Source organism: Lolium rigidum, chromosome 1, assembly GCF_022539505.1.
Source record: "Lolium rigidum isolate FL_2022 chromosome 1, APGP_CSIRO_Lrig_0.1, whole genome shotgun sequence".
NCBI classification, from domain to species: Eukaryota; Viridiplantae; Streptophyta; class Magnoliopsida; order Poales; family Poaceae; genus Lolium; species Lolium rigidum.
Genome location: NC_061508.1, coordinates 338,695,291 through 338,722,190, shown reverse-complemented (window position 1 = coordinate 338,722,190; position 26,900 = coordinate 338,695,291). Strand labels below are relative to the sequence as shown.

Genomic DNA, 26,900 nt, shown 5'->3' with positions numbered 1-26,900 from the left:
AACAACTCCTCCAGGTCACTGCAAGAAGTCTGTAACCTACATGAAGCGATGGATCTTCGACTTTCTTGACAGGGCGTCTCCTATCCAGGCCACAACCCTGAGGCCTTGTTTACTTCTAGGGTATTTATGGGGATGGAAGGGGATTATTTTGTATCCCGGAAAATCCCCACTAGTTCGTTTACTTCTCCGGTTTTGAACGACATAATCCCGAGATATCCCCTCCCATCCCCTCTCATCCCCACATTTTTTGCCTAAATCAAAAACTCTCCATCATACTAGTGTATTTTTGAGGAAGGGTATTTGAGGGGATTGGGTGAACACCAAAACCCCTCCCATCCCCATACCCATTAGGAAGAAAAATACGAGAGAAGTAAACAAGGCCTGAAGGAGTGGAGGTGTGTTGGCAGCCTGGCACATTTGGGAAGCACGCAACGATGGCATGAACGGGAAGGAACCTATTCGCAGGGGAAAAACAAGAACGGGAAGGGACTTCTGCATCTCGTGCAAGTGTCGGGTAAGATCAAAAATATATGTGGAGAATGTTGTGCAGTACTATTTGTGATCTTCCTTTTGATGTTGTACCGTAGTGTATCCATGCCATACTTTGTACTGATGTTTTCTTATCAATAAAGTGCCGACGCTATTTTCTCTAAAAAAAAGGATGTGAGCAATTTTGTCAAAACGATATTGGGCTTGCTATGAAAGATTAGACGAGAGACTGGATTTGCGAAAAAAAATTGAGAAAACATACGGTTATGTGTTACCCTAGCCCCAAAACGAAATAGACACGTGAACAAGAAATACACATGTACTATGTGTGAGCTACAACCTACAGGCATGCAAAGCAAAACCGGCCTAATGTGTGGAGAAGGCTAACATGACCCTACAAAAAAAAATAGTGCTAGAAGGAACTAGACACTAATAGTAGAAGCGGGACCTCGGCGTGAGAATTCCAGAAATTTGTTCCTGACAGGATTCAAACTCTGGTCGTTGGGGTGCGCCACCGCGACCCCAACCACTGGGCTATGCCCACATCCTCAACATGACCCTACAAGCAGAATTTACACCTCAACCACCACATGGTATGCACATTGGTACTTGGTACACGTGGTGAGCAATCTGAAAAACACAATCTCAAAAAAGATTTACAACTCAAACCATGAGATGAAAAAGGTGGTACACAGGAGAAACCATGAAGGAAAATACAGAGAGAAAATAAGATCTGGGTTAACAAAAAAAAAAAAAGCCTAAATAGTGCACGGATTTGGTTTCCATCCAGACATCACCTCTATCGTCGGCTCCATTAATTCCAGGATTGTGATCCGTCAATGCCCAGTAGCGTCCCGCATGGATCTGCCACGGGTCCTTCCGGCTTTATCAAAATGAATTAGAGGCCATCTCAGCTCCGATCTAGGGATGGCACCCACAGGCCACAGGGTATGGGTACGGGTAGAGCCATCCCATACCTATATCCATCACCTTTAATCTTACCTGTCATCCATACGGGTACAAGTTTTTTTCATACCCGTCAGCTGACAGGGTAATTAGGTACCCACGGGTAAAAGTACTCACGCTTACAACACATCAGAATGATCTAAAAAAATGTGAGAGTAGGTGAAGCAATCAATCCACATTAATCTACCAGCTATGAGACCGGAAAGTGAGATGTTCAGCCTAGCAACATGAAGGCATGATTAGGGGAAAACTTAATTAGTTTAGAATATTACGATGGCCATTTGTTAAATTTAGATGGGTAAATGGGTATGTGGGTATGGGTTCTACGATCTCATACCCGTACGAGCTCTACCCGATGGGTGTGATATTTTTTCCATTTACAAACTCATGGGTAATATTTTGTTACAAACTCATGGGTAATATTTTGTTCGATACCCGTACTCTTATTGGATTTTTATCCGGTGGGTACACGGGCCATAGGTACCCATTGCCATCCCTGCTCCGATCCAATCAAAATGTGCAGTTGGGGTGTTGGGACAACTTTCATCAGAACCACCAGTGAATCTGTGGAGTGGCACTGTGCTCTCGCGAACAACACATGATAATACACGCCGAGACCTGCCGCATGAGCAGCGTCCATGCATCGGTCAGTCGCCGCCTTGGAGTGCGCCAGGTGACTTACCCAAGGATGGCTTGCTTGGGGACTCGATGGTGACGATGATTTCTTCTTCGGTGGATTCTTTCATGCTGCCATACAAGCCGAGATGCAAGGCTTTCGCAGAGAGGCTGCCCTGCTGGTTTCTGGTTGCAGCTAAGCTGGTGGATTCCTGGGAGCTTTCCGGCCAACTTAGCAAACTGCCGTGCTCTCCGCTCAGTGTCAGCAACGGTGAGCTTCTCTGTAGATTGGCCTCTGCTAAGAGCCTCCCTGCTTCAAAGATAATAACCCTAACTCGTGCTTGCACCTGATAACTGTTTGCTGGATAGCAATGGTCCATATGGTTCATGGCTGTAACAAGCAAGAACACATACACACTTGTGTCATCAATCACAAGATAAATTAAAAAAGTACGAGTTGACCCATATTTTGAAAGAAAAAAAAGCTCAACTGATGAAAATGTGCAGAACCTGAAGACTGCAGACCAAGTAACTCCAGGTCCATGTTTGATGGCAGCAGCACTCCTGGAGACACGATGTTATTTTGGTTCTCTGCCTTCAAGAGCCCTTCTAGTAGGATGCCAATTTGATTATGCTCAAGTGCAATGTCTTCTCCCTCGGTGTAGACTTTCATAGTAGATCCTTTGGCAATGAGAAGCCTCGTCTCATGCGTTGTTATTCTCTCAAATATACGTGGGATCAAAAGTTTCGCAATGACTAGAGCGCTTTCCTGCAATTTCAATGTATGAATGATTAGGGACTAGCGGATATACTCTTTCACGATGTTCTCTACAATAACATATAGATCGTTTAACAAAAGAAACATCTCACGTTCTACACTCAAGAAGGACCATGACCATGTCATGTGGCCAGATGTAAACACAGTAAATTTTTTTGAGGGAGATGTAAACACAGTAATTGATTTAGGTGAAGAGATGATGAAAGCCCAGCATCCAAGCTACAATGCCATGTAGACTCGTGCCAAACTGGTGGACCATGCTTCATGCAAATTCTGCTCGCAAGTGTTAAAATAATACATAAATCATTTGAAACAAGGGCACATAACAGTCCGCTAGGAATGTTTCTCCTTTACCATAATAATCGAGGGCAACTAAAAAATCAAATTATAATGTTATGATACTAGTAAGAATTGTACAAATATGGGCTTTCAGTTAGTTTGTGTACCTGTCCTATTTTGCCTTTACAGTAACGTTCAATGAAACTACAAATTTCACCATTAACACCGACTATGACCAAACGGTACCTCCAGAAATTCAAATACGTCATGTCATAGTTAAAACCGCTACCAGATTCTTATTCACAAAAGTTAAACTATTTTCTCTGTGTGCATGCTAACACATGGTGGAAGACTGGCAGGGTGGGCTGAGTGAGATACTTATATTGCCACTTCATAAATCAAAACCAGAAAATTTATGATAACTTGGTATATTATCATTCTGAGTATTCTCTAGGTGTCGTGTGTAGGCCAGCTAGGGTCCTCTTTTCATAAATTTTCAACTCTTTCAAATTTGAGATTGGGTTGAAACAAGAAGCAATTCTACCAAGACTGGCTCAAAAAAAAAGGAAAAACAAATCCGCTCATCTGCCAGGTTCAGGTTTCTCTTGTCAAAAACTGCCGGCTATCAACCAAGAAACCTCAAAGGACATCTGCTTCTGTCCGCAGGAGATGTAAGAGACTCACTGAACTCAATTGACACACAAGTAGACACTAGACAGTAGTATTAAAGCATACCTGCCATAGTAAAGCCTCAACAGAAGGATCTGACCGACGCAACTGATCTACCTTTTCAGCTTCAATGAAGAAAGAACGCACAAGAGAATATGTAATCATGTCGCAGATATAAGACTTTCCAGTTAGCACCTCGTATAGACCCAAAGTGCTTCCATGTGATAAAATTGGATCCAATGAATACATGCTGCTTAGCCTCTGACTTGCCCACTGTTGAAAAAGGGGGAACTTAATAAGGATTATGCTCATTATAGAACCAACCAGCACACTAAGGTAATATACTCAAACAAAATATCATACAGTGGTCTTCAAGCAGAAACATACCTTTACTAGTCCAGTCGAAACAATCCATATACCAGTTGCCCTTGAGCCTTCCATATAAAGGGTTGTGTCATGTCCTTTTACTGTTTCTTTTGTGTTGTGTAACAATGGAGCACGCACAACAGCAGGCAGCACGCCAATTAAAGGATGGGTGTCTAAAAGGTCGCTAACACTTGGCATTTTCACTAATGGTGGATTCCTCTTAAGCTTCTTCAAGTCTGTCTGAGAAGTGAAGAATTAGCATATTTGTTTTGATTTAAGAAGAAACTAGTGTCAATAATCTTTACTTGGAAACAACGAAAGACAAGTCAAAAACTCCCATTACCTGCAAAGCATCATCCAGATGTACCATTTCCTTTTCTTCCAGTAAACCAGTCTTCCGCAGGTTTTTAACATACTCACTCAAGTGTGTCAATACCGAATATGTTACTTGTCTAGTCTTCAGCACACAAAGCAGCTGAAAAAAAAAAGTGAAACAAATTCAGAATCCAGGCATTTTCACCGATGGCGAATTCCCTCTATTTATCCATATATCAATTTTCTTCATTAGTCCATAAATATGGTATGAAGTATTGTGAAGTTATATAAACCTAGGGATTGTTTCGACCGATGGGAGTTACAGAAGAATTTTGCATGAAACAAAACAATAATCTAAAAAAATCCTAAAACATCCTTTCATTCCAAACTCCCCAGCTAACCATTTACAACTATTCAACCTTGTGGTGCCATTCAAGCACATGAAAAGTCTCTAAAGAACAAACTAGTGCCATTTCAGTTGAGATGATGTGCTTTCTCTAGTTTTGAAAAGATAACCCCTAGTTTAATGAATTGTCAACATATTGTGTTGGGGGCTGAAGGCTACATAATAGCTGAGTCAATTAATAAAAGCACATTATAAATACAAACCTGAGGGAATGTATATCGAACTTCTTCCAGGAACTTTCTAGCTTCCTCTCCCATGGCATTACTTTCATCAATAACAATTCTCGCAATCTCATTATCACCTGACGAAAGAAGTATAAAAATATTTACCGAAACCTGGCCAAGTAGATTAGGATCATACATGCAAGTTGAACTACACATATCTCGAAAAACAGATTCAGAAGAGAAAAGAGAAGTACTTAAAATTATTGAGAAAGATTACTTCAGACAGGCTTTGCATGGTAATTATAAGCAAAGTAAAACCTTCTCTAGTTCAACTTAATAAGCTAAAAAGGTTTGAACCATCCACCCATCTGTACCATGACATAGCTGATTGATTCTACCGGAAAACAATCTGTCTCTGTCAAGTAACAAATACTACTTTCTGTCCCCAAGTGTGAACTACAACACTGTGTCACCTACACTAGGAATATGTTTCACACATACCATCAGTCATATGCACAACACTGTGACAGAACTTCATGCACTAAATTCTGGAATTTGTAGCCCAGAGAATGGTAAACAGCAAGCACAGAACATTTTTTAAAAAGTGCAAGATTTTACCAAGAAAATCATGTAGTTGTCTCCTTGCAATTCTATGAGCACGAAGAAATGCAGCACATATGTAACATCCTGACTCCAGTCTTTGTACAGTGAAGTATGTGATAAGCCTGTGTGGTAACCTGATAGAAGAAAGGAACCTATAGTAACTCGGGAAATGGACAGTGGACTGCAAACTGTTCCAATCACATAATGGTCGGCTAGAAACAAGATCCATAGCTTCATCAACTGATCGCATCAAAATATTTGCTGTAGCTTGAGTTATCCGTCCCTCTTCAAGCATTAACCAGTAAGTGGCTTGCACACCTGAACACAATCACAATATTTACGAAGAGAAAAAACATTGTGTTAATTAATTGCATGTAGTATGAAGCTGAACCCAGTTGACAGAACAGAGGGTATAACTAAATCATATAAAGAGGACCCCCTATGAGGAATAAAGTAAGCAATGAACTGAAGAATAGTTCTTCTACCTTTCCCCCAGGGCCCAGGGGCGAGAAACTCTCTCTAACCCTAGTAACACAACAGAGTATCATGAAACAAGACTGCATACCATTTAAAAGACGCACTCGGATATCCGTTAAGTTCATCATATATATGTGATCATGCTTGTCAGCATCTAGATGCACACGTCCGTCCTCCAAGTTACTCAAGCATGTGATATATTTCTTCACTATAACCCAGTCAGCAGATCCAAGTTCCTCGTCGTCCCTGAGATCACCAAAAGCATCTAATGCCTTGTTTAGCATTTCATGTCTTGTATAGTTCAACATACGAAGCTGCAGCAGTGATCAGATTAGAAATGTCAATGGAAACTTGAACAGAACAATACTATAGTAAATATATATTTATTGATCACATGCGAAACCAAAAAGTATAGTTGTTTCCGGAAGCAACAAGGTAACACCATAACAGTCAAAGAAATACTCACCTTGGAGTCAATGAATAAAAGACTTAATTGGAATGGTAACCAAGGTTCAGAATAAATTTTGAACTTACAAATGGGTTCGACCAAAAAAGGAACTAATTTTTTTTGTCATTCTTATGTAAGATGATAGATTCCATCAACCTTTAATTCATAGGCACTGGAACAAAATAATTGCAACATATTCAAAAGATTTCTAATACATATGAGCACACAGGCAAGCAAATCCTTTATTCTAAGGTTAAAAAAAGGTGAAAAGTTGTAAAGCTGACCTTTGTTGCTGACAGTTTGTCCATACCAAGTATGTGCAATAAAAATTGTGTCGTATAACCATTCAATATCAATGTCAGAAACACAATGCCACCAGTGAAGAACAAAAACTGAAAAAAAGAATGTAATAAAATAAGCATTACCCAATCAAGCATTTCAGTTTTTTCAGGAAAGATTATAAGAACTTACCATGGTCCCGACTTCTGGTTTCAGAAGAGGTTGAGCTGCATCACTAGCACGCTGGTAAAAAATAATTCAGTAATACCTCAAATTATAATGTTGGATTACTCTTTTGAAGAAAATAATTAGATAAATAAGGTGATAAAGAGAGACAAATGAGGTGGCAATTGGTGCATGAAAAAATAACTTACTTTAACAGACAGTGCTAGTGATAGAGAAACTGCACCTCGCAGCCCTGACCAAACTAGAACAGTGGCTTCTTTGAAGTCCAAACCATACCCAAAGTAGCCCAATAACGGATAACAAACACCAACAACTACAACCCGCGTCATCTGAACAAAGACATAGAGCAGAAGAAGAAAGCCCCATGAAGTGCCTGGAAGTGCAAGAGGTAAAATAATTATACATACTGCACAAAGATGAATTCCAACAAAATTATAGTACATATCAGTTTCTTTTAAGAAGTTGCAAACCATGATCAAACTGGAACTCTACTGACTAATATGATCTTTTTCCACGATAAGGGACAGAAAAAATGCGCAAACACCAATTGTGCTGCCCAAAAATGTGCAGGCTAAAGAAGACGTCTCAGAAGAACTATTGGTTTAACTACGATGTCAAGTGTTTATCCATGTGATCTGTTGGTTGCAATTTCAGATTAACTGCATTCATAATTTAGAAGATGAGCCCTAATGATTGTAAAATCAATAAGCAGGACAAAGGAGTGAGTTATAAGAGAATTTAGTACAATGACTATGTCGACAACTCCTTACCATGATGCGTGCAAAAAGCACGCATTGCACCAGCACAGGCCTGAAATAATGCCATATGATGAAAACTACGAGCAAAATGCTTTTATAATAAACCAAGGAGAAGGTTCGATGACAAAGTAGAAATGCTTCCTTTTTGCGTGAAAACAAAAAATAGATAAAGACAAGTGAAATGAATACCATTCCTCTCAAAATGAACAGTATCTTGTAGTGCACCATCTGCAATAACAACCCCACTGAGGGTTATATGCATGTAAGAAACGTTATGATGGTGTTGCTATAAAGCAAAACATCAAAAGCAAGAAAAGGAAAGCATAGTCTGGTTTAACCAGGCAAGCCAGGAGTATAGAAGAAATTGGCAAAATGATGATACCTGAGGATGAAAATAAGCGTGTTCGTGACGTAGGCAACTATTTCCCTGAATACATGTAAAGCAGTTGTCAGATACAAATAGGCATACCTCATAAAATATGAAAGCACCCATAAACCCATTATCGCTTAAATAAGAGTTCATAATGATACTCAATTTAGTGTCAACTGAAGAGAGATCAAAACAATTTCTATCACCAAATGACCACATTATTCCTTGGAAAACGGAAGACATACGAATAACAACGACATTGTATATGATGTCTGTTTACCAAAAGCACTCTAAGCCATGGCTTGATCGTACTGATGCTACAAGGCCCTCGGCCAACTTCCCTATCAAGTGCAACAGGAACATCACCTCCCTACTCCATGCTGCAACCGTCGTGAAGCTTGGCAATGGTAGCAAAGCCTTATTTTGGACTGATCGCTGGCTTGATGGGCAAAGCATCTCGAACTTGGCACCTCAGGTTTTTGCTGCCGTCAGTACACGCGCATCCAAAATTCAGAAAGTGGCTACAGCTCTCCCTGGAAATGCCTGGATACAAGACATCACAGCTGCTCTATCCGCCGATGGCATTGTTCAGTTCCTCAACCTGGTCGAGATCCTTGATGCCACAGCAGACTAACCCTGATGCTGAAGATGAGATGGTCTGGCATCTATCTGCCTCTGGCGAATACTCCTCCCAATCAGCCTACAGAGCCCTCTTTGCAGGAACAGTAACTTCGATGCTTGGCTCGCCACCTCTGAAATGCAAAGTCTTTGCTTGGCTCACCTCGAGGGATCGATGCTGGACCAATGAGCGGCTTGACTGAGAATGGCACATGTGCGCTATGCGATCAGGATTCAGAGTCCATAACACACCTCTTGGTACAGTGCTCATTCTTGCGGCAAATCTGGTTCGACATCTGCAGCAGGCTAAACCTCCAGACATGCTTGCCTGACCCCAACAGTGAGTTCAGCACTTGGTTCCAAACCGCTACGTCGAATGCACAGAGTAAAGTTCAGAAGGGTGCCAGGTCGATCATTATCCTAACCATTTGGAGACTTTGGAAAGCTCGGAATGATGCAATTTTCAAAAACATCGCACCCAACAGACAAGACCTGGTCATCACAATCCTTGAGGAAGCTAAGCTATGGATGACAGCCGGTGCTACAGCCCTGCTCCGGCTACCTTTACACGCTAGACCCCCCGATGTTGAACCCTGAGAGAGAGAGAGTGGCTAACAAAGTTAGTCCTGTATAGTTTTGTTTTCCTTTCTTTTCCTTTTCTCTTGTAGCTCTGCTACATCCTGTTTGCTCCCGTCTTCTCGACGGTTTTCTTCTAATATATAATGACGCATGCTTTGGCATGTGTTCGAGAAAAAAAAAGCACTCTAAGCTGTTGGCTTTCTCCTGACCTTAATGTGGGGGTGGCCAGCGAGGTAGAGATGCGTATGGTCGACGTGGCCGTCGAGGATAGATGGAGATGAATGAACTTGCAATGTGTGAACACATAGCAGCTCGCGTGGCTGATCTACAAGAATACGTGGTCGGCACAGCCACTCCAAGTGGACACAAAGAAACATCTGAAATTTTCTGGAGTTTTATGTGTTCTTTTCATTGCAAATGTTGGGCTTGGGTGGCTTCCTCAGAGAGAGAGGGCGTGATTTTTACTCTCACTGTTTGTCGCCAGTGGCAGACTCTAAAATCCTGGTAAGGCTACTTCAGGATGATGATGGTAATACATGGATATTACCAGAAATTTTATTAAACCAGGCGTGTGTTTTGCAAGGAAAAACATAGAGGTAGACAAGCAATTGCGTTGGGCACCAGATATATATATATATACAATGACATAAATTTAAACGAAAATCTACAGAAGGCAAGGTAATGCTAACATAGAAGGAGCATTGACAGCTACCAAGATTATCTGTTGAGAATCTAGATCTTTGCTGATAATATAAAATGATATATGTTGCGAGAACAATACCAGAAATCATGCATACTTCGCTGACTGTCACCCTTAAAGGCAGTTTTTGCAAAAGCTGCATAGAACCTGCCAGACATGGCTAAGTTAACACTGTAGTCTGGAGGAACAATATAAAAGGATATTCCAATAAGATATGGAGACAAGTTTTACTAACATTCCCAAGGTCATAACGGTCAAAATACCAGAGAATTCCAGTGCATCTTGCGCCTGATATGAACAATATTAACAAAAGAAAATAGCCTCCAAAATATTTTAAACCTAGTAATTTCTATACCATGATTCATGGGTGGAATTTTTTTTTGTGCAGAAAACATGATAAAAACAGTTAATGATGCACAAGCATTGAACAACAAACTGACAATAATAATGAATATTGATATCGGATCACCCTAAGAAACACAAGTTGACAGCTGATCCGTAATTGAAGCATGCTAATCTTCAGCTCAATGATACAGTCGATAGCTTGAAAAGCTGGAAAGGGGGTAAACTGATGTTACTATGCAAAAATAACATTTATCCATTTCCCAGCATACCAAAATCTAAATCCGTGTTCCTTGAGATTTTTACACTAATAACAAGAATGCTCTTCTTTCACAACGCATACTCAGTTCTACCCACATCGCTTAACCTGTCCAAATCTTCACCCAGGTTATTCAAGTACGCATCAGAAATAACAACACTAACATCATTTTTCTCACAACACAAGCCCTCGGATAAACACTTAAATATTTAATACAGGGGTAGTTAAAAAAATCCCACATCGTAGCAAAACAAATCAGATCAGATGGAAACTGTGAAGCTCTGTTCAGTTCCTCATACCTAAATCGGGTGGGTACTTCTGTATATGCATACCTAGAAGTTACCTTAGATATGATTATAGTGAACAACATTATGGGCAATATTGCAAAAGGATGTACCGCGAAACATCATTCTAGTACTGACACTAAGGCTCCTCTAGTTTGGTGTGAACTATTTCAAGAAACTAAACCAGTCATAGCCTTGAAAAAAAATGGCAGAAGTATGAGAGCTTGAATATGTTCTTTATCTTCCAGATGAAAACTGCGAAGCTCTCTAAATCCTTGATTTCTATGTAGTTACTTTGCTATATCCTTATAGAAGTTAACTCATGTTACCAGTAAAACAGCAACACAAGCAATATTGCAAAAAGATGTACCAAGAGACATAGTACTAGGACTGATACTAAGATTATTTCCTTTTCTTGTGAATTATTTCACAAAACTGAACCAATCATACCCTTAAAAAACAAAAGACAGGAGTACGAGAACTCTAATGTGTTCTATCTTACAGTATAGAAAGCAAGATAGCTGACAGCAAGAGTAAGCGTCATCTCTAAGATTGTGTCATTGAAAATACAGCCCAGCCATAGTAATGATATGATTCCAAACACAAGTCCCAGAGCAACACTGTTCAAAGAAGATACCAATTAGCATTATAAGCATGGTACACATATTGGGTAACTGGTATTAGAAACACTTTCTACATACGCTCCAAGTGAAACTTGTGATAAGAAGATCATTATTGACCCTGCATTGAAGCTTCTTCCAAGAACCATTCGGTAGAATAATTGATAGACAACAACAGAAACCCTGTAGAATAATGTGTGACCATTTAGTGTGAACTGCGGCTCAAAAAAGAAAATCATGTAATGGCGCATAATGCAATTTTTACAACATCCAAAAGTTCTTTTTATTTGGCTTTCTAACACCTTAGCTATCCACGACGTACTTGATGAAACACAATGACTATCTCAACCCCATTACCGAGGTCAGATATTTGGGACATGGGTATTTTAGATTATTCAGGTCATAGTAAGTTAACTAAGTCCTGATTTTAACTTTCATTGATAAAATAACAAAATTACATTTGCATATGGCCAGGAAAGCTTTATCACATATTTGCTATGCATTTGTTATAGTTCCTTGGGTTGGAAAAAAAAAGCCATGGATTTACTTGTACACTATAGGTTCTCCAGAGCCGTTGACAAAGGTGGTCCAACCTCTTAAATAAAATTCAGTATCTGCTCCGAGTCTCACAAATAATTGCACTACTAATGCTGATAGCAGAGTGATAAGAACCCCAGGTACCAATTGCGCTGCAAAGAATACTTTAGATTTAACCTTGAAGAACAAATTGTATTGAGCATTTTTATTTCAGCCAGTTGTTAGGTCTAAAACATAAGGGGTGGCACTAGATCGTGATAAGCAGCATATAGAACACCTAATGGACATGAACAGAGAGGTTCGGGGATGCATTACGGGGCATTGAAGATCCCATCGTCGCCTGCTCGTTGCAGGCGTGAAGCAGAGATGTTGTGGGCGAGGTAGATGATCTGGGGATCCTCCTGATCCCCTCAGGCCTCCAGCGGCACTGCCCTGGCACCGCCGGGGTGTAGGCTGGTCTTCCCGTCGTTCTGCGCTTCCCTAGATCGGTAGGGCTTTAGGAGTTGTGGGGAAAGCAGCGAGCTGATCGTAAAACTAGATCATCGATAGCAGCCAGACTTCCCCCCTTTTATATGGCGCAGGCGACAGGGGACCAAACCATCGAGTTGGTTTTGGTGCCCCCGATCAGGGCGCGTGAGATGCGAACGAGGTGCTCACGAACGTTGGTTCGTGGGCCTCCTCCTTAACGTTATTTGACCAGAACGTTTTGTCAATGTTTATCTCTTAAACCTGACGTTTATTTGACTGAACGTTTTGTCAATGTTTATCTCTTAAACCTGACAGGTCAACCAACATTCTCCCCCTTGATCGTTAGGTTTAACATCATTTGCCCATTCTCCATAGGAATAATAAACCAAAGTGAGGTGTTACAACAACCAATGAAATGCTATTGAACCTCAACACTTATGGCATACCAGCCTATCTTGAAATGGATAACATAATACTTATTGGGAGTGGTTTTTATTATGGTCCCTTTATTCCAGAATCATAAGGCTTCCAGTAATCCCATGCCGGCAACATGCTCACGAAAGATTCTGGGTGGTAAGCCTTTCGTTAGCGGATCCGCAAGCATACGAGTCGTACTTATATGCTTAACAATAGTTGTTTGATCCTGGATCCTATGCATCACAACATGATACTTAATGTCAATGTGTTTGGCAGCATCACTTGACTTGTTGTTATTCGCATAGAAAACTGCGGGTTCATTATCGCAGTACAATAGAAGTGGTTTTGAAATGCTGTCGACCACTTTAAGTCCGGGAATGAAATTCTTTAGCCATACAGCCTGCCCAGTGGCCTCATAACATGCTATAAACTCTGCTTGCATCGTAGATGAAGCAACTATAGTTTGTTTGGAGCTTTTCCACGATATAGCTCCTCCGGCAAGTGTGAATACATAACCCGACGTGGATTTCTTACTATCCACACAACCGGCATGATCGGAATCTGAATAACCAACAACTTGTAGGTTATCGGACCTTCCGTACGTAAGCATGTGCCCTTTTGTCTCTTGCATATAACGCAAGACTTTCTTTGCGGCCTTCCGAGTGGTCTAGTCCTGGATTTGATTGGAATCTGCCAAGCATCCCGGTTATAAAAGCCAAGTCGGGGCGTGTACAAACTTGTGCATACATGATGCTTCCGACAACCGAAGCATAAGGAACCGACTTCATCCGATCGGTTTCAATTTGGTTCCTCGGACATTGAAATGTCCCAAACTTATCGCCCTTGACTATCTGGGGCAGGTGAGCCGAGCACTTATGCATATTGAATTTCTTTAGTACTCGCTCAAAGTATGCCTTTTGTGATAGTCCCAACACACCTTTAGACCTATCTCGATGAATCTCGATGCCGAGGACATATGAAGCTTCACCGAGATCTTTCATATCAAAATTGGAAGACAGAAAATTCTTGGTCTCGTGCAGCATATCCTTATCACTCGCAGGCCAATAATATGTCATCCACATACAGGACTAATATAGTGAACCTACTGCCCTTAAACTTAACATAAATGCAGTTGTCCTTAACATTTTCGAGTAAAACCAAAAGTTCTAATAATCTTATCGAACTTGAGGTACCACTGTCTTGAAGCTTGCTTCAAGCCATAGATGGATTTCTTCAGACGACATGCTAAATGTTCCTTTCCTTCCACAACAAAACCTTCCGGCTGAGTCATGTACACGTCTTCATCAAGGTCGCCATTTAGAAATGCCGTCTTAACGTCCATTTGATGCAATTCTAGGTCGAAATGAGCTACTGGAGCCATGACGATCCTAAAAGAATCTTTAGATGACACAGGAGAGAAAGTCTCTTTGTAATCGATTCCTTCTCTCTGTGTGAAACCTTTTGCCACAAGTCTAGCTTTGAACCTTTCGATGTTCCCTTTGGGGTCATACTTAGTTTTGTAGATCCATTTGCAACCTACTCTTTTGGCACCATTGGGAACTTCTACTAAGTCCCAAACATCATTTGAGCCCATAGATTTCAACTCGTCTTCCATGGCGATTTGCCACTTGGACGAATTCAAACTCTTAATGGCCTCCTTGTATGAGGTTGGATCCTCCACCTTTCCTATATCGTCTACATCCTCACTCATGTAGGTGATATAATCATCTGAGATGGCTTTTCTTCTTTCTCGATGTGATCTTCTCACAGGCGATGGTGGTGGAGGGGCATTATTATTATGAGGATCTTCTTCATTATCCGACTGGTGATTTTCTTCACCTTCCGGATTTGCGTTATCATTAGTTTCGGGATCACCATCGGGTTGAGGACCAGAACCGTGAGGTTCGGTCTCAACATTAGAAGTGATTCTCCTCTCGCATTGGTAGAACGACCTTTTGGATAATCGGGGATGGAGCACACACCCGCTTTTCCTCAAGATCGATCTTCCTTATTTCATTAACTTCATTATCCTCAAAAATACCGCTTGCCGGGTCTCCACGTACTTAGTGGTATGACCTGGGCAATAGAAACGATATCCCTTTCCCCCGTGCGGGTATCCGACGAAGAAACAACTAACCGTTTTTGGGTCTAACTTCTTAAGTTGTGGATTGAAAATTCTAGCTTCAGCAGGACAGCCCCACACACGTAAATAGTTCAAGCTCGGTTTCTTTCCCGTCCACATCTCGTGAGGTGTGTTCGGTGCTGACTTAGTGGGAGCAAGATTTAAAATATGTGCAGCCGTCTTCAATGCCTCCATCCATAGGCTTACCGGCAAACTTGCATGATCGAGCATGCTACGCACCATATCCAAAAGCGTGCGATTGCGGCGCTCAGCCACACCATTTTGTTGAGGTTCACCAGGCATTGAATAATGGGCAACAATTCCATTCTCAGCTAGGAACTTAGCAAAAGGTCCTGGAATTTGCCCATAAGGAGCGTGCCTACCGTAATACTCTCCCCGCGATCGGATCGTACAACTTTAATTTTTGCATTCAGTTGGTTCTCAACTTCGGCTTTGAACACTTTAAATTTGTCCAAAGCTTCCGATCGATCACGTATAGGGTAAATGTACCCATAACGGGAAAAGTCGTCCGTGAAGGTGATGAACGAATCAAAACCATCTATAGACTTAACATTAAGAGGTCCGCATATGTCAGTATGTATGAGTTCGAGGACACTCGTGGCTCTTACCGCTCCTTTCTTAATTGTTTTTGCATATTTACCTTTGATGCAATCAACACATTTGTCCGCATCAGAGAAGTCTAATGGGAGGAGTACATCATTTTTAATAAGTCTTTCCATTCTCCCCTCGAAATGTGGCCCAAACGACAGTGCCACAATTTCGAAGAAGTACTAGTACCCTTCCATTTCTTCTCAACATTCGAAATATTACTCACATGCAAAACATAATCATTCATAGATAACATATATAGTTTGCCTCGTCTGACACCGAGGCCAACATCATTATTACAATAATTTAAGACAAATTGTTTGTTACCAAACTTGCACTCAAACATGTTATCATCGAGACAAGAAACTGAAATCAAATTCCTACTTAAAGTAGGTACATAAAGAACATTATTTAAATGAAGGTGAAAGCCGGTGTGGAGCTCCAAGGTGAGTGACCCAACAGCTTCAACATCAACTTCAACTCCATTTGCAACTCTAAGTCGTCTTGCCCCGCTTGTTATGGTTTGGATCAAATTTAATCCCTGCATAGAATTAGCAACGTGAGCAGTTGCACCTGAATCAATCCACCATGATGTACAAGAGAAATCAGTATATAACATTTCATCAACAAAAGTGATTTCATCTGTACCTTTCTTCATCATCCACTTGAGGTATTCAGCACAGTCCTTCCTGTAATGACCTTCCTTCTTACAGTGGAAGCACACATTATCAGTAGGTGCTGAAGACTGTCCATTATCCTTTTCCTTTGCTTTGAACTTTGGCATTTCCTTCTTGAAGGTTTTCTTTGGCGACTTTGAAGGGCCTGACCCGTCATGCTTTCTCTTTGAGGAGCCAACATGAAAAGCCTGATCCTTGTTCTGCCTTATCATTCGTTCTTCTTCCTGGACAATCCGAGGGGATATCTCAGCAAGTGTCCACTTCTCCTTCATGGAATTGTAGTTGATCTTGAACTGATCGAACTCTTCGGGGAGGGACTCCAAGATCATGATGATAAGGAGGTTGTCACCGAGCTCACACTTTAGGTGCTTCAGTTTATTTGAAGCATTTATCATTCTCGATATGTGTCCCCTAACATCACCATCATTTTTATACTTGCCAAGTAGCTTGTGAAAAAGCTCATGAGCATAAACCTTTTCGAGCCTTTGAATTGCTCCTCCAAGGCTTCCATAAATTCCTTAGCAGTATCTTTCTTGGGGAGAGCCCCAATAATCTCAGGTGAAATGGAAGAATTCATCACGAGCATTGCAACGTGATTGGATTTGTCCCACTTCTCCATCTTGGAGTCATAAGTTTTCTTTAGTTCATCATACCCCGTAGCACCAAGCAATCGGCGCCACGGGCTTATCCTCCCTTAAGGCATAATCAAACTCGTTGAAAGCCAAACATAGCTCAATGGAGTTCTTCCAACGAGGAAAGTTGCTGCCGGTCAACTGCTCGACAGCATCATAACGCATCGCAGCGGAAGCTGAAATTTGACATGGACATTCATTAGTAAAATTGCATGCATATAGAATAAACATGCCATAAAATTCTTATTCTATGTCAAACACCGTTGGGCAGAAATGACATGAATTAGAACAACATTAGGGGTTTGACTTGCAGAAATAACACAACGTTGGTCAGAATTATTTTTGCAGTCATGACATTCTCAAAATTAAACATCAACATTAAGCATTTAAGGAACAACATATTTAATGTTTAATTTGATTATTCAACATTAAAACATACTAAATACTCTAAACAAAAAATCCCGTTGGTTCATTTCTGTCCAGAATAAGTAGCATGTTTTCTGATCATATTTTAGGCAATTTTTTTTCAGTATAATAAGCAGTGCAAAAACATAAAATATAACATCAATTATGCACTGAAATATACTGAAAACGAAAACAGAAAATTCGAGCAGCCCAAAAAAGATCGGGCTGACGAAAACCTGGGCCGCAGCCCATCCTCAGATTTGGCCCAGTAATCCCGCCGGCCCGAGCACCCTCCCCGCAGCGAGCTGGACCGTCCGATCGATCGGACGGCAGAGATGCCCCGCGGCCAGAACAAAAACGCCCTAGGGCGACAGAAAACCCTAACCCTAAAAACAGTTCCCCCATTTTTCCTCTCCCCCGAAAATTTCGCGTCACGGCCCGGCGGCGCGGGCGCGCGAGGCGGCCACGGCCACGGCGGGCGGGAGCGCGCGAGGCGGCCACGGTCAGGGCCACGGCCCGGCGGCGCGCAGCCGCGGGAGGCGGCCACGGCCCCGGCGGGCGGGACCGCGCGAGGCGACCACGGCCCTGGCGGCCCGAGCGCGCGAGGCGCCCACGGCCTCGGCGGCGCGTTCCTGCCCTGCATCATGCCGGCGCGGTGGCGGCGCTCGCCGGAGCAGCGTGCTATGGACCATGTCCGGCGCGCTGCTTCGTCGAGCGTGGCTACTGGCGCCGTTTTTCTTGCGGGTCGGCGAGGGGGTGGTGCTCACCGGCGAGGCCGGCAGCCGTTAGGCGACGACAGAGGCCGGCGGCACGACGGCCACTGGCGGGTTCGTCCATTCCGCGCGTTACCGCGCGTCAACCCGCGCACTCCTCCGTCGGGAGAGAGTGGCGGCGCGGGATCTCTGCCCTCGCCGGAGCAGCAGCTGCTCCGACGGTCCCCGGAGGGTGAAGGCAGACACCCGGCGGCGTTAGGTGAGATTTTATTCTCCGAATCTTGCAATTTCTTTCTCAGAAATTGGGGAACAACAATTAGGGTTCGAGTTCATTGCATAATGTTGGGCAATTCGGCATCTGACTAACAGGAACATTAAATCTGAGGGGTAAACATTACCGTACTTGCCTAAGAACATGATCTAGATCAAAAATAGGGTTCTACTGCTAGCAGTACTAGGCCTCTGATACCATTGTTAGGTCTAAAACATAAGGGGTGGCACTAGGTCGTGATAAGCAGCATATAGAACACCTAATGGACATGAACAGAGAGGTTCGGGGATGCATTACGGGGCATTGAAGATCCCATCGTCGCCTGCTCGTTGCAGGCGTGAAGCAGAGATGTTGTGGGCGAGGTAGATGATCTGGGGATCCTCCTGATCCCCTCAGGCCTCCAGCGGCACTGCCCTGGCACCGCCGGGGTGTAGGCTGGTCTTCCCGTCGTTCTGCGCTTCCCTAGATCGGTAGGGCTTTAGGAGTTGTGGGGAAAGCAGCGAGCTGATCGTAAAACTAGATCATCGATAGCAGCCGGACTTCCCCCTTTATATGGCGCAGGCGACAGGGGACCAAACCATCGAGTTGGTTTTGGTGCCCCCGATCAGGGCGCGTGAGATGCGAACGAGGTGCTCACGAACGTTGGTTCGTGGGCCTCCTCCTTAACGTTATTTGACCAGAACGTTTTGTCAATGTTTATCTCTTAAACCTGACGTTTATTTGACTGAACGTTTTGTCAATGTTTATCTCTTAAACCTGACAGGTCAACCAACACCAGTCACTAAAACAGTTGAACTTTAGAAGCAAAAAACTTGCAATCTGTCTATCTGAGTCACAGCTTGTGTTTTGGTTCTCATAATTGGAGTTGCTCTGAAAATAGCATAAAAGGACGTTCAAAAAATGAAAGGCATACCCATCGTTCATCAAGGATTCTCCTTCAATAATTGTGCTGAGCTTTTTACTTGTCCCAAGCTCTTTTAGATGTGCAACCACGGCAACAGGATCGGTGGCACTAAGCAGGCCACCAAGCAACAATGATATTTCCCAGTTCCAATCATATGGAAAAGTAAACTGCGATAATGAATTAGCTAGTATGAGATAATCAAAGTATCAAAGGCCATGTTATCTATCCATCTTAAATTAAGGATACACACCTTGAGAGCAGTGCCAAGTAAGAATGTTGACATTAGCACGCCAGGGCCAGCAAGTAAGATCATTTGTACCATGCATTTCTACAAAAATAGACATTTTTCAACTTTAATACACATCACATAAAGAGCATACTTCTTAACTGCGACTCAACTTTTAATTAACCCAGTCAGATTTCATCAAATAGACAAACTTGAAAGCCTACCTTTATTTGGTGTGCATCCATCGAAAAGGCCCTTTCAAACAAAAGGGCTGGAAGGAAAGCAGCCAGGAGAAGATCAGGGTTTATGTTAGCCCCTGCAATTTTTGAATCACAATTAGCAAGTGATTAATCAGAAACATAATTAATTATCAAACGCAATGTTGAAATACATATATCCATGGTGAACTCACATATACGAATGCCAGCTCCAAGTTTTCCTAGACCTCCTTCTGTCCCGTATTCTGCATGGAAGAAAATAATATTCAAAGACTGACTCCATTGTGAGGCGAGGGAATCCCAAATTATTACCGTTTAAAGGAGAATCAGTGCTATCTTAGTATATTTTCTAGAGGAGGGAGTGACGCAGTAGGAGCGGAGGGGGGAGAAGGGGACAGGGGGACAGACCTAGCGATCCTAGGGCGACGCCGAGGATGAGGAGGGCGATGGTGTAGGGGACGCGGGTGCCGCGGAGGAGGTGGCGGCAGACGGCGCCCAGCACGAGGGACACGCCGGCGAAGAGCACGGCATCGTCGGGCTTGCCGGCGGTCGCCATCGTCGGAGAGAAAGAGACAGACTCAAGATCCGAATGGAGAAGAAGAAACAACTAGTAGTAGTGTAGTGTAGCTCAAGAGAGAATATACAGTCCAGATAAAATAAAGTAGGTTCAGCTATGAATAGTAGCCAAAAATATTATTCGAAACAGAAATTTAAATTTGGTGCTATTCATGCCTATATTGTATTTTCCCACGGAAAATGTATGGTAAATGTTTGTTTCTCACTGTATTAATTGGATTTAGAATTAAAATTCACGTGATTGTATACATGCCTTATCTTTTTTTTTTTTGAAACATATATATTATATATAACTGGCTAGCAAGCCGCCTCATTAAAAACCTTCCAGCCCCCTTAGGTACCCTGGAAGGAAAAGAGTGCGTCTGAAACTTGCCGCCCCAAATTACAGTATTGTTACATCGTCAAGCAAAAAAGGTAAAAGGAAACTAGGGGGCTCATCGTCCCAATTACAAGAATTTGCATTAGTAAAAGAGGCCCTAGCCAGTTCATGAGCAACCTTATTTGCTTATCTCGGGCAATAGTGGAAGCTAACATCTCCAATAGTTGTGACAAGGTCCACACAGTCTGCAAAAATGGCTGTAGCTTCACTCCACCATCTATCCCCTCCAGAACAAGCATCTATAATCTCCAATGAATCAGATTCAGCTTGAATTCTATTACATCCCATTCTAGTAGCTAATAAAAGTCCATTCTTCATGGCAATAGCCTCAGCCATCGCCGCTGATGCGACATGCGGTATGAGTGTATTTGATGTTGCAACAAATCTTCCTTCATAATCCCTCAGGACAGCTCCAGTAGCCCCAGCCCGCTGGTCATCATGATAAGCGGCGTCTACATTTAGTTTGATGTATCTAGGATCTGGCTTAAGCCACTTCATAGTTTCAGAATTACCTTGTATCTTCATAGCCCTAGCTGAATTGGCTACAATAGCTAGGATTGACATCTTGCATCTAAACATTGGTGGAACCGATTCATTGTGTGTGCGCCTTCTTCTTATCCACCATAAATACCAACAAGTAGCCATAATAGTTTCCTTCAACCCCACATTTTCAAAGCCTTGTAGTGAACTATCCTGTCTTCTTAGCAAAGTCTCAAGGACCACTGAGCCACTACATCAGTAATAATATCTTAAATTCCAAAGGCTTCCCAAAGCTGAGTAGCTGCTGGGCAAAGAAATAATAGGTGCAATACATCCTCCGGGCCAACTCCACAAATCGGACAGCTAGCCGATGTACCAATGTGGCGATTTGCAAGAATACACTTAAGGGGTATGATGCCGTGTAATGCTCTCCATATGAAGATTTTAATCTTGCTTGGCACCTTGATCTTCCAAAGGATTTTCCAAACCGGATTTGTAGCCGAGGATCCAGGTATACATGCCTTATCTTAAATCCACTATTTTCAACGAATATAGTAACAGTAAAATGCAACCATCAGGGCCTTTGCACAGCGATTTAACACATGTAGCCGTCCGATCGGACATCTAAGGGTCTAAAACACGGCTCCTGCCCTGACCTGGCATTGCTACCGATTTGTCCCGTTAAAAAGGCCCTTATAGGCCCGTTTCGTTCTAGGGCTACTCCTAGGATTGTGTTAGGCCACACCACGTTACTCGGGCCTTGAAATTGTTTAACCGGGCTATGTATTTTGGGCTGGAAACAAAAAGCCTCACGTACAGGTGGTAGAAAAAAAAATCCATCTTCTTCCTCCTGGTTCGTACGCTGTGCCGCCTATGGTCCTCCGCCCGTCAATCCTCCTCACCCGCGCCGCCACTCTTCCTCCGCCTTCGCTTCCTACTCCCACTCCCTGGTCAGCGGTGATGGTATGTTATGGATTCCCCCATCTTTTCGTTTTTTCGTTCTGTTTTAGCTGGATTTTAGAGTAACGTTGACCGATTTTGTATCTTCTCCGGCTACGGCGCCAGCCAAGTTTGATTTCCTTGCAGGCCGTCGAGTGGGTTCCCTCAACACGAGTCTATCATCGGAATCGGAAGGATGGTTACCAGGCCCATCATCGGAATCAGAAGAACGATTCTCCTTCCCGTTCGAGTACAGGCCCATGACCGGAATCGGAAGAACGGTTCTCCTTCAAGACGTGTTAACTGTCTCTGACGGCGTCGTAATGATGGCTTCATGGTGGTAATTTCGACCCATTCATCATTTCTCTAATTATTGTCCGTCCTGTGATTATGAAAATTAATCGGCGCGTTACTGTTAGTTCTCCCTTCTCGTTGATATAAATATGTGGACACAACACCTTGTCTTTCCTCACTACTGCCATCTCATTATTCATTGGAGATGCTCGTTGCTTAGGTTTATATTCTGCTTGGCTGCAATCTTGTTTTTCATCTCTGATTACATTGGTGAAAATTGGGTAGCCAAATGACATATTCTTGTTCCAGGGATTGTCATCTTCGTTTCTTCCAGATTATTATTCACGGATTTCTCAGAGCAACTGTGTGACCTTCATTATTTGACAATGGCTGTTGGACAGGTACACTTGTACCACTGTTTTTACATTATTTATTATTTATCAAAAAGTTCTTTTGGATCATGGGCACCAGTGATCTCAGTGTATTAAAAAATTCGAAAATTATATTTATATATTTCAAAAAATTATGTAGCAAAATTCTAGAAGTAGCCAATGATGTATTCCACTAACGTATAAAATCTCAATTACAAATGTTTTGTTTTCTGAGCTACACAAAATTGACAAATTCTGATTTTTTTTGGAGATTTGAATCACTATATTCAGATCCACATATTTTTATTTTTGTGCAGCCCAAAATACACATTATTTTCAGTTGAAAATTTACACGTTTGTGGGATACAATACTGACTACATCATGATTTATTTTCAGATTTTTCTAAAACTTAAAAATATGATTTTTAATTACTTTTCTAAAAAGGGATCACTGGAGCTCATGTGCACCAAATCTCTGTCCATTATTTATTTCTCAAATTAAATTAGCTTCATACTATTTAGTTTTTTAGTATTAGCAAATATTTACATCTACTGGATCTTTATATGTACCCGACCTACCTTTTCCTCTATGTGATTCATAACCATGTATATCATGTTTAAAAGAACATCAGCGATTTGTATTTAGAAACTGCTCAGAGGGATTGTATAACCTATTGACCTTCATCTGCAAACATGGTTAATGGACAGGTACATCCGTTTATGCAATTGTGGCCTTCTAACTCATATGTTGCTTAATCTGTTGTTTCCTTCAAATTTGTTCTGCAGTGGGTGGAACTTGTTCAATTTCTTATCATTTTCCCGCTGCCTTTCCTTTTCCCATGACATGTATTAATCTGCTGCCTTTCCTGTTCAGTATTTCATAACCATTGTATATCACGGGATATACGTCAGTAGTACTAATGTTTGTTGCACGTTCCATGCTGATATTACTAAAAATTAACACATGCTAATTACAGGCTGATTTTGTTTATCTGTCAGATCTGAATCCAAGCAAAAGGTGTGTGGCACAGTATGTAGACGCATGGCTCATGTATGGAAATTTAATAAAGACAGCTTGCTGCTCATCTGGACATTGTATTACTTGATGAACAGGTACTTTTTAGCTTAAGTTTCATAAAGTTTGTGATGGAGCCTATATTAACCTTTGTGTCAGCCTATTTTATGTTTTCCCACGGTTTATCTTTCAGTTATGTCAAGTATTTCTCAACTAATTGCTTATAGTGACACCCCATTAGTACAGAAGGTATCCTGATGTCTTTCCTGAATGAGCCACGTACACCTTCTGTAGAAAAGAACAATTTGGATTAATATCTCTCAAATTGAGAAAATCGTATGGTTGGAGGATTTCAATCATTACAGGTTTAGTACATGGGGCTGCATAGGGACAATCATCTTAGAAAATTGGATAACTGCAAACCCATCAGTCCAGTCCGTATAATGTATTTTATTTCACACTACAAATGATCTAAACCCCAAGTTAATAAAAAGAGTTCAATCATTCATCCAGTATATATCCTTGCCTTGAGCATTAAAGTAAGTTAATCCAGTGTTATCCTTGCCTTCAACACTAAAGTTAGTATATATAATTAAAGTAAATACGAACTGTCTTCTCTTACCTCTGGAATAATATGCACTATTGATTCTGATACTATGCAAAGTATGTGTGTTGCTGGTAAAGCCTGTCGTAAAACTGTGTGCACTTCACTTTTTTTGGCCAGACTTAAATTTTCTTCTAAAAGATATCTGTTATTCTTCACATACATCTATGCATGTGCTTACATACTCAAATCAATAGAGCTATGTGTTCATTACTAAAACTTTATGCAGGGGAACAAAATGTATGCAGAGGTATGAATGGATCATGCAGACAAGTTCAGATCCCAGCTTCAGGGAGGAAGGTTATGCCTTGTTCGAGATTTCTTTGTGCAATCAGCAAAAAACATATTTAGTGTTGTGTATGTAAGGTTTATGCTGATCAGGTCCAGCCTAAGGTACTGGAATATTTCCCAAGATATACTTATTCTTAACTGGATTTCAGCAGGAAGAGTGTTTGGTTGCGAGTCGCAGTACGAGTGAGATTCAAATTTACTTTCCTATGACTTTCTCAGCTATATTTGCAAAGAAGATAATTTTTTTAGTGTTAACGAAAAAGGAGTACATTATGATGGCCTATATTTCTAGGTGCAATTTCTTATACTGGTGTGATATTGATTTCATGAGTCTTAATCTCGTTAAATTTGACATCTCCATTCTCCAATAAGATTTCTTAGTCAAACTAAGCAGCTCATGTTAGAAGGACGTCCACCGGGTGTTACTAGCAACAACAATTTGGTCAGTATATGTCTATGCCTTAGTTCTCCCTTTAGTTTCTCATATTTCTTATCCTGAAATGTCTACTTCTGAAACAGACTGGATCTAACTAAAGAAATGAAATTGCACTCCCTTCCTACCACAGCAGAGGTGCCTCCTCCTCTATCCATGGTAAGTCAATTATATCGTAAGACCCTGTCGTTATGTACTTGATCTCCTTTGTCTCCTATAGTTAATGGTGCTGTTCTCTCGTGATGATTCACTCCTGCCACAGCAATGTCCCTGGTTGAACAGTCCCCAAAAGTCTGTGAAGACGTTGTGTCTCCAAAGAAAGAAGAATGGAACGACAAGTTCAATTGCTACCACCTTTTGAGTGGCATTATTCTGTTTAAGTTCGCATATGTTTTCATGTACCAATTTGGCAATTTACATTGTTACTATAGTGCAGCAACAGACCCCAAAAGACCATCTAGCCAAAAGAAACTGCTCATGAGTGCCTCAGGAGACATTGCTTCATGAAGTTCTTGTTTTACGAGGATGGGAAGAACATATCATGCGCCTTCATCTACCAATAATTACGTTTTCCCTAGATTAGCAAATTTATATTGTCATGTATCGTGCAGTTATGCATGCCTAATGCCTACATACACTGTACACAAACTGTATATTTGAGAGTTTGATTAAATATCACGATGCTTCCTCAGCATACATATTTTTTTTCCACTAAGATGGAAACGCCAATACTTTTATACACCATGTATATCATTTTCTTTAATCTGAACGGGCGCCGCAACGCGCGCTTTCATGGTCTAGTGTTCTCAACTACTCGAGCAGATGCTCCCGATCCCATGATCCCGGTATTCTAAAAAACTTAAAATGGTATTTTGAAGTTTCAATTTTTTTTAAAAAAATACATTATATATGCACAAGTTTTCTACATATGTGCGGAGCTTTACTAGTCAGTATGTTGTATTAGTGTAGTCTTCCAAAACTCACAAAATCATGGCTAAAAGGTATAAAATTAAAATAATGTATTTATCCTTACAACATTTGTCTTTGTGTGGAAATCACGTATGAAAAGATATTTCGATGCAGATTTAGTCGTGCATATAGACATGTATATATAGTTGTATGAGTTTATTAGAATTTTTTTAGACATAAAAGTTAATTTTTTCAAAAAAAAAGAAATAACTGGAGCTCGGAGCTACAAGTGTTTTTTCTAATATTATTAAGAACTAAAATTGTATCCCTACTAATCTTTCACAATTTGTTTTAATTCTATCTGCCAAACATTTCCCATTTCCAATTCAAAAACCACTAGGCATAGACGGAAATTGTAGTTTTAACAATCCGCGTCGTCGTCACCCTTCTCTATCCTCACTTCACCACTAAAAGATCAAGATATGAAGACTATAGCATGGTGAACATGAGGTTATGAATATTACTTCAAACTATAACATAGGAACATATTTTTCAAGTAAATTACGAAATAAAATCTAAGGCAGTAGCGCATGAATCAACCGACAAAAACTGAGATAGCTAATGCTTCAAACTAGATAAGCAAGAACAACAGGAAAATACAGCAAATGGATATATATGCAAGCATGCACCAAATCCTCGGACCCTCCATAGAACTTGGGCTCAATCTCTTGGGGTTGATATTGAGATGACCACCAAACCTCCAAAATTTTGTTGCGGCCAATTAAAAAATTGGATGCTCAACAACAATAACAAGTACATCTCTTCGCGTCTAGAATGTTC

At 41.4% G+C, this 26,900-nt stretch overlaps 1 protein-coding gene across 3 annotated transcripts; it reads right to left on the bottom strand.

Moving 5' to 3' along the window:
• Window positions 1–1,753: 1,753 nt before the first annotated feature.
• On the bottom strand, window positions 1,754–20,359 carry LOC124700706 (sodium/hydrogen exchanger 8-like). 3 transcript variants are annotated; one of them, XM_047232803.1, is made up of 22 exons: window positions 20,178–20,357; window positions 19,964–20,014; window positions 19,776–19,867; window positions 19,576–19,653; window positions 19,335–19,492; window positions 11,652–11,753; window positions 11,453–11,570; window positions 10,301–10,353; window positions 10,147–10,212; window positions 8,187–8,225; window positions 7,988–8,049; window positions 7,229–7,413; window positions 7,047–7,097; window positions 6,860–6,967; window positions 6,216–6,441; window positions 5,666–5,968; window positions 5,087–5,184; window positions 4,506–4,637; window positions 4,184–4,402; window positions 3,863–4,069; window positions 2,581–2,839; window positions 1,754–2,461 (listed from the first exon to the last, which is right to left on the bottom strand). In XM_047232803.1, exons 1-22 carry the CDS (start codon window positions 20,323–20,325, stop codon window positions 2,103–2,105), a joined length of 3,114 nt encoding a protein of 1,037 aa, XP_047088759.1. In that variant the 5' UTR covers window positions 20,326–20,357; the 3' UTR covers window positions 1,754–2,102. The 3 variants fall into 3 exon arrangements, with proteins under 3 accessions (XP_047088759.1, XP_047088753.1, XP_047088764.1); XM_047232797.1 differs by having other exon boundaries at window positions 1,755–2,461; window positions 7,988–8,043; window positions 8,181–8,225; XM_047232808.1 differs by lacking the exons at window positions 1,754–2,461; window positions 2,581–2,839; window positions 3,863–4,069 and having other exon boundaries at window positions 4,283–4,398; window positions 7,988–8,043; window positions 8,181–8,225; window positions 20,178–20,359.
• Window positions 20,360–26,900: the final 6,541 nt, after the last annotated feature.

Coding starts and splice junctions, on each gene's coding strand:
- LOC124700706 (XM_047232803.1), bottom strand. CDS start 20,325: ATGGCGACCGCCGGCAAGCCCGACGATGCCGTGCTCTTCGCCGGCGTG. Junction 19,654..19,775: donor TGGATGCACACCAAATAAAG/GTAGGCTTTCAA, acceptor CTATTTTTGTAG/AAATGCATGGTACAAATGAT. Junction 5,185..5,665: donor ACAACTACATGATTTTCTTG/GTAAAATCTTGC, acceptor TTCTTTCGTCAG/GTGATAATGAGATTGCGAGA.